Source organism: Lepeophtheirus salmonis, chromosome 2 (genome assembly GCF_016086655.4).
Source record: "Lepeophtheirus salmonis chromosome 2, UVic_Lsal_1.4, whole genome shotgun sequence".
NCBI lineage: Eukaryota > Metazoa > Arthropoda > Copepoda > Siphonostomatoida > Caligidae > Lepeophtheirus > Lepeophtheirus salmonis.
This window is the reverse complement of record NC_052132.2, coordinates 10,118,543-10,124,757: the sequence shown is the minus strand read 5'-3', so window position 1 is coordinate 10,124,757 and position 6,215 is coordinate 10,118,543. Positions and strand designations below refer to the sequence as shown.

General features: G+C 29.2%; 2 protein-coding genes across 3 annotated transcripts; both read left to right on the top strand.

The window, feature by feature from the left end:
• The first annotated feature begins 351 nt into the window (after positions 1-351).
• On the top strand, positions 352-1,622 carry SrpRbeta (signal recognition particle receptor beta). Of its 2 annotated transcripts, none has more exons than XM_040727902.2 (3): positions 352-501; positions 744-1,194; positions 1,264-1,622. In XM_040727902.2, exons 2-3 carry the CDS (start codon positions 763-765, stop codon positions 1,522-1,524), a joined length of 693 nt encoding a protein of 230 aa, XP_040583836.1. In that variant the 5' UTR covers positions 352-501; positions 744-762; the 3' UTR covers positions 1,525-1,622. The 2 variants fall into 2 exon arrangements, with proteins under 2 accessions (XP_040583836.1, XP_040583838.1); XM_040727904.2 differs by lacking the exon at positions 352-501 and adding an exon at positions 519-630.
• An 814-nt stretch (positions 1,623-2,436) lies between these two features.
• On the top strand, positions 2,437-4,071 carry MESR6 (misexpression suppressor of ras 6). Its single transcript, XM_040727906.2, has 3 exons — positions 2,437-2,873; positions 2,929-3,190; positions 3,276-4,071. The coding sequence occupies exons 1-3, from the start codon at positions 2,543-2,545 to the stop codon at positions 3,808-3,810; spliced, it is 1,128 nt and encodes a 375-aa protein (XP_040583840.1). The 5' UTR covers positions 2,437-2,542; the 3' UTR covers positions 3,811-4,071.
• Positions 4,072-6,215: the final 2,144 nt, after the last annotated feature.

Here is a 6,215-nt window from a genome sequence, read left to right as displayed (position 1 = left end):
GACATATAAAAATATGACGTCATTTTATTTCAACAAGGTTTATTAGAAATATATTTCTATTATCCTTGATTTAATCGAGAACTAGCCACAAAAAAATTGACAAAATATTCTCGGATTTACCAAATCAAGGAGCAAAATACAACATTAATAACTTTGAATTCAAAATATTTCTTATATAATGTATCATTCTTAAATACAGATATAAAATGTAACGAAAGTAACTAGAGTTCTGACGCCCAAAGAACCTACGTGTCAAACTAATAAGTAATAATTAAGGACCTATTAAAATCAAAATAATATGCGCGGTCCCTTTCCTTGTATGAGCAAATGACGTAAACCATTGGGATTTAGCACATTTCTTTTTGTAGGAAAGGTTGAGAGAGATATTTTTTTCAATTTTATTTTAGCGTCGTTGTTTTCATTATATTATTGACTTCGTCAGCATTCAGCTCCTCAAAAATTGGGATATTTCCTCTCTCATGAGCAGAGTTTGTGATTTTGGTAAGAACTTTCAGTTTTATAAATATATTTTTTTTTAAATATATACTTTGTAACAGACTGTAGTATGGGTTTGTCTCATCAGTTCTAATCAAATAATTGACATATGGTTGTCGTATATTAAGTTCCAAAGTTATGTTACAATTAAGTTTTTATTTAAAATATTATATTCAATAATAGTTTGTGAAAAGATATTTCAACATATTTGGATTATTAATTTTATGATATATGTTTCTAATTATTAGGGACCACTTTGATATTAAGATGCATTGGGAAGCTTTAGGAATCCTTTTGGTTTGTTTTTTGGTACTATTATCTCTTCTGTGGTTTAAGAAAAAACGCTCCAAGGTTCGCAATATCATTCTTGTAGGACCCACAGACACGGGAAAAACGACGATTTTTATGAAACTTTTACATGGAGTCACTGAAGAAACTTTCACGTCATTGACCTGTAATAAAGGGTCATATACAGTCAAAGACAATGGCATTAAAATTGATGTAGTTGATATTCCTGGTCATGAGCGGATTCGCAAAGGATTTGTTGATAAATTTAAGGGTAAATCACCGGCTGTGGCCTATGTCCTTGATGCTTCTACATTTGAAAGCAAGTTGAGGGATGCTGGGGAATTTTTATGTGAGTTATTAAAGGATCCCATTCTTGGAAAGAACAATTTTGCTATCGTTTGCAACAAACAGGTAAAACTTCATATAAATAATGCAAATACTTAGTTTTAATCCTTGTATTTTTATCTTTTGCAACAATAGGATCTTTCAAATTCAAAAGGAATCTCTCTCATTCGAAGGCGTTTAGAAGAAGAAATCAATCTTCTTCATGAAATCCATTCCCGATCCTTGAACAAGGATGAAGAAAATGCATCATCAACCTCGTCCCTTGTTATCAAATCTCCTGGAAAAGACTTTACATTTTCTAATTTAAAAGCAAATGTTCAATTCCTAGAGGCATCAGCTACTGACCAAAATGGACTAATGGATCTTCAGAGCTGGCTGAGAAGTGTGTCTGGATAAAAAATTTATATGGATATTTGTCCAATTTAATGTTGTTGATTCACTCTGTTCAAATTAATTATTTGGTGAATAAAGTTATCTGTTTTGTTTTTCTCTCATTTGAAAGCCATATTTAATTTATGAAGGATTTTGTAGAATATGATCTAAACTACTGAATTGGATAGGCTTTTATTGCAAAGGTTAGCTCTATTAATTATAATTTACATTCTTGACTGACTCTGTGTGACTGCAACAAAAAATCATGTCTAAAAAAGAGCATATATTTAAATCATAAATTATATCATAATTGAAGGAAACGTCGCCTTCTGTGCTCAAAATTGACATATTTTTATTACATAACATGTACAAATATTGAATAAATCTTGATTAAACTCCATTCAAATATATTTATGAAGGAAAAAAAGACTAAACACCTTCATTGAATACTAATTGATGCCAATGATGAATAGTGATATTTGAACTAAATCAAATTAATACCTACTGAAAATCCATAAGAAATGTGTAATTTCTTTTATCTATAAAAGACAAAAAAATTAGGATAATTAAAGAAAAATATTTCCATTGTAATTATTAATATTTATGAAGACTATTGATATAAGATTGTGTTGTCATGTAATTACCTATTTAAAAAACAATACATTTTAGATTAAGATATATAATAAAACAAGGTTAGGGATATATTTTTGATAGAAAGTAAGATTATGTCCTTTTATTTGATGGCCCCATTTTGACATCCAATAGTTCACTATTTCCCTTAATGTTAATCAAAAAAGGGATTTCATTGTTATAAAACTTGGTTGTTTAGGTCCTCAAAATGATTGACATCAACAATGCTGATCTATTAGAACTTTTCATTATTACTTTATTACAAAAGTACGATATATATTGTGGAATTACAATAGGTTTCGTGGTTCTGTTTGTGTTGTGTCTATTTTGTTTTCTTATTTGCTTACTACTACTAAACAAACATCACTTGGAATTTGACAAAAAGTGAAGTATATTTCAAAGTATTGCCATTATGGGGAGTTCTCGACCTAAGGACATTATTAAAGCATTTGTAGAAGAGGATCATCATGATGTGCTTCCACATGTTTTCCGCTCAGTGGGATCCAAAAGACTACCACTCACAAACAATGTACTTATACATTTTGATTCACATCCAGATCTGATGTTGCCGGCTCAACTAAAAGCGTCAAAATTGAAAGAGGATGTGTATCATCTCTATGATGTTATGAGCATAGAAAATTGGATTCTCCCTGCTGCATATCTCCGTATATTTTCCACTATCATTTGGATCAAACCTCCTTGGTCTACTCAGATAGCGGATGGGATCTATCCCTTTTATATCGGTGTGCATAATTTTATTATGGATATTTTAATCTTCTTTCGTTACTTCTTTAATAGGTGAAGATCCAGACTCAGGGGAAATTTTCGTAACTTGTTTAGAGTCATATTTTTTAAGTGAAGGCATTGTACGTGAACCATCTAAGCTTATTAATACCGTCGAGGTCTGTTTAGTTGTCATTTCCCTCTCCAGTCACGAATCATTTAATCCGGCATCTATTCCATCTATTGAAGGAGGCTATGTTTTGGATTTTGATTTAGATTTCTTCTCTGTACATAATCCATTCTTAAATTTGCATCCAAAAATACAATTATATGAAAGGTAACTTTTATGAAACATCATCGCATAATGCATTAATTACTACCTTTTAGTTTTACAATTAGTTACACTTTACTATCAATTTCAGACTAAAGAAACTATACGTTTTTTCATCTGTTCCATCATACCTCAGAGGGGAAGACAAAATACAATTTGCACTTGAAACTTCACGCAAGAGAAAAGAGCTACTGACTAAATTAGATGATGTTTTTCAGCATCTTCAAAAAAATAATGGATCCTTGATTGATTATAATGGTCCTGGCAACGAGTATGTCAATGAAGTTAGTACAATCGTTGATGATTTGGAGCGTGAGTATGAGGGCGAAGTAATAGATTGGGGATTAATTCATGATGCTGGCTGTACTTGTGACGATGAAGATCTTCCCAATCACAAAAGTAATGAAGAAGAAATAAAAGATTTAATGGAAAAAATTCGAAATTTTTTAACACGTGGTGCAATTGCTTCATATTTGCCGGATAAACCAGATATTGTCACAATAGCTCGATCTTCTCAAGATGAATTTACACCAGCAGATCAGGTTGATCATATTCAAGAGGATTTGCTTAATATTTTAAATTCAATAATTCCCAACTTAAATGTTGTGAAAGGGTATGATGAATGAAAACTTTATGAACTTCAGGAGCAATACATGTTTGGTTTTTTTTCAAATTGAACTTTTTTGTCATTAATAAGTTGGTATTTTTCGGAAAGGATAATTAAATAGCTGATTATAGAGTGAGAGATCTGTATTTATTTTATACTATCCTTATTAATAGTGAGATTTCACAAAATAATTAATAATAATTAACTACTCTGTCAATGTTTAAAATTTTAATACTATTACACGTTACTGGGATTAAGAATATAAAACTTAAAGTATGTATTAATATGGACTTTCTAATTAGAAACAAACTATTAAAAATGAATTAAAAAAGTCACATAAATCAAACCTTTAATTACTGTCTAGATATTCCAAACAAACATATCGCCAATGCTTAAAAATAGAATATCTTGAACGTGTAAATCCAACAATTTTGGAGTAAAGAGAATCACTTGATTAGATCACTAATATATGATTTGATATGGAAGAATATTTTTATTTTTTTGGGGTTCTCGCTTGGAATTTTTTGGGATTTTACACATACATTTAATTATTTCATAATAAAAGTTAATTTAATTATATAATTCATTAAATTAAACTAGGAATCAACCCAAAAAGGTGCTTATGTATTGAGTAAATGTTATATAAACTATTCCATGTAAATCCAACAATTTAGGAATAAAGAGAATCACTTGATTAGATCACTAATATATGATTTGATATGCAAGAATATTTTTATTTTTTTGGGTTTCTCGCTTGGAATTTTTCGGGATTTTACACATACATTTAATTATTTTATAATAAAAGTTAATTTAATTATATAATTCATTAAATTAAACTAGGAATCAACCCAAAAAGGTGCTTATGTGTTGAGTAAATGTTTTATAAACTATTCCATATCTGCAAAAACGTTCGGTATTTTTAATTCAGCCAAATTCGGCTAAAGGAAACTGCTATTTTTCAAATGACAAGTTGAATATCTGGATTTTTCTTATACACTAAGTATATTAAAAAATCCCACAATTTTTGGATACTCATGTAAATCACCTATCCCTACTTATAATTATATGTTTTTTTGTTGTTGTTGTGGGAGGGATCAGGTCACTGAATTTTTTAAAAAGGTACCCGTGTGGTCTAAAAACCAACCCGTACATTATTAGTGATAACGATAATTAGGGATATATGGCTAAAACTAGCTTAAAATGTATTATATCTTCTTACCCCATTATAACTGAGTGGCAAGATTTCTTGCCGCACATTAAAACTAATTTTTGTGATACAAATGAGTAATAATTAGGTAAAACAATTTTTACATGTTAATCAATACTCTCTTGAGGGTTTATATCCGCTTAAGCCTTAGGAAAATGATTCTTATATCCTCAGAAATACGTTTTCTATGAAAACAAAAACGATGGCAGAAACTTTTACATCAAAACTGTGCATTTTTTAACGAAAAAAGTTATCCTTATGTTAATTAGATATATTATGTGGTGATTCGGTAAAATTGTCATTTTAAATTGGGCTTTATGACTAGTGCAAAAACTTGATTTTAAAGCTGAGTGGCAAGAAATCCTGCCGGACAGTATTTCTAATATTGTTGTAAAAAGTCACTTTTTTTAAAATATGATTATTTATATATAAATAAATCATGTTAAATTGTTCAAGAGTCTTAATTATTACCAGGGAGTTGTGGGCATTAATGACTTAAAATACATTAAGAAAGATTCAAATTTCACATTATTTGTTACTTATTAAATTCAAAAATTTGTTTTCTGGGAAATAAGAAACCCTAACATGCACTTATTTCTAATCAGTTAAGTGAATTTATACGGATGATATCCGTATTTCATACAGAAGGATCTTTAATTATTCATTAGTTTGTATTGTAATGCTCCCTCCTTAAATGTTAAGTACATTTATGTTCAAGTTAGTATTTTGAGATGTCAAGAGAATTAAATAACCATGCACACATTTTTAAATTTCTTAAAAATATGGTAGTTAAAAATAGTAGTATTTGTACTATTAAAAGCTTAAAAAGTTTCGATTTGATACAATATTAATGAGTGCCGCATTCACTTATTTTGTATTGGGGGCCTAACTATGGATGACTCACCATTAATAGGTTGAAAATTAGTACTGCTGAGCGATGATGATTACGACTCTGTTATAATATTACACTTTATATAGACTATGAGCAAACTTGTAACAAATACCAACATATATAAAAATATCATAAATCTATTACTAAATTATTTCTGTAATTACGGCCTCAAGCAAAAAACACACAAAAAAACCTGTTAATGATTAATTAGCAGCTTTTGTAACAGTTATTATTTTGATCGTTTTTCATTATTATTCTTTTTCTTTGTTTAACCAATATAACTCGAAATTAGTCACTGAGATATTAAAGGAAGCTCTTAAAATAT

Coding starts and splice junctions, on each gene's coding strand:
- SrpRbeta (XM_040727902.2), top strand. CDS start 763: ATGCATTGGGAAGCTTTAGGAATCCTTTTGGTTTGTTTTTTGGTACTA. Junction 1,195..1,263: donor CTATCGTTTGCAACAAACAG/GTAAAACTTCAT, acceptor TTGCAACAATAG/GATCTTTCAAATTCAAAAGG.
- MESR6 (XM_040727906.2), top strand. CDS start 2,543: ATGGGGAGTTCTCGACCTAAGGACATTATTAAAGCATTTGTAGAAGAG. Junction 2,874..2,928: donor GATCTATCCCTTTTATATCG/GTGTGCATAATT, acceptor CTTCTTTAATAG/GTGAAGATCCAGACTCAGGG. Junction 3,191..3,275: donor AAAATACAATTATATGAAAG/GTAACTTTTATG, acceptor TATCAATTTCAG/ACTAAAGAAACTATACGTTT.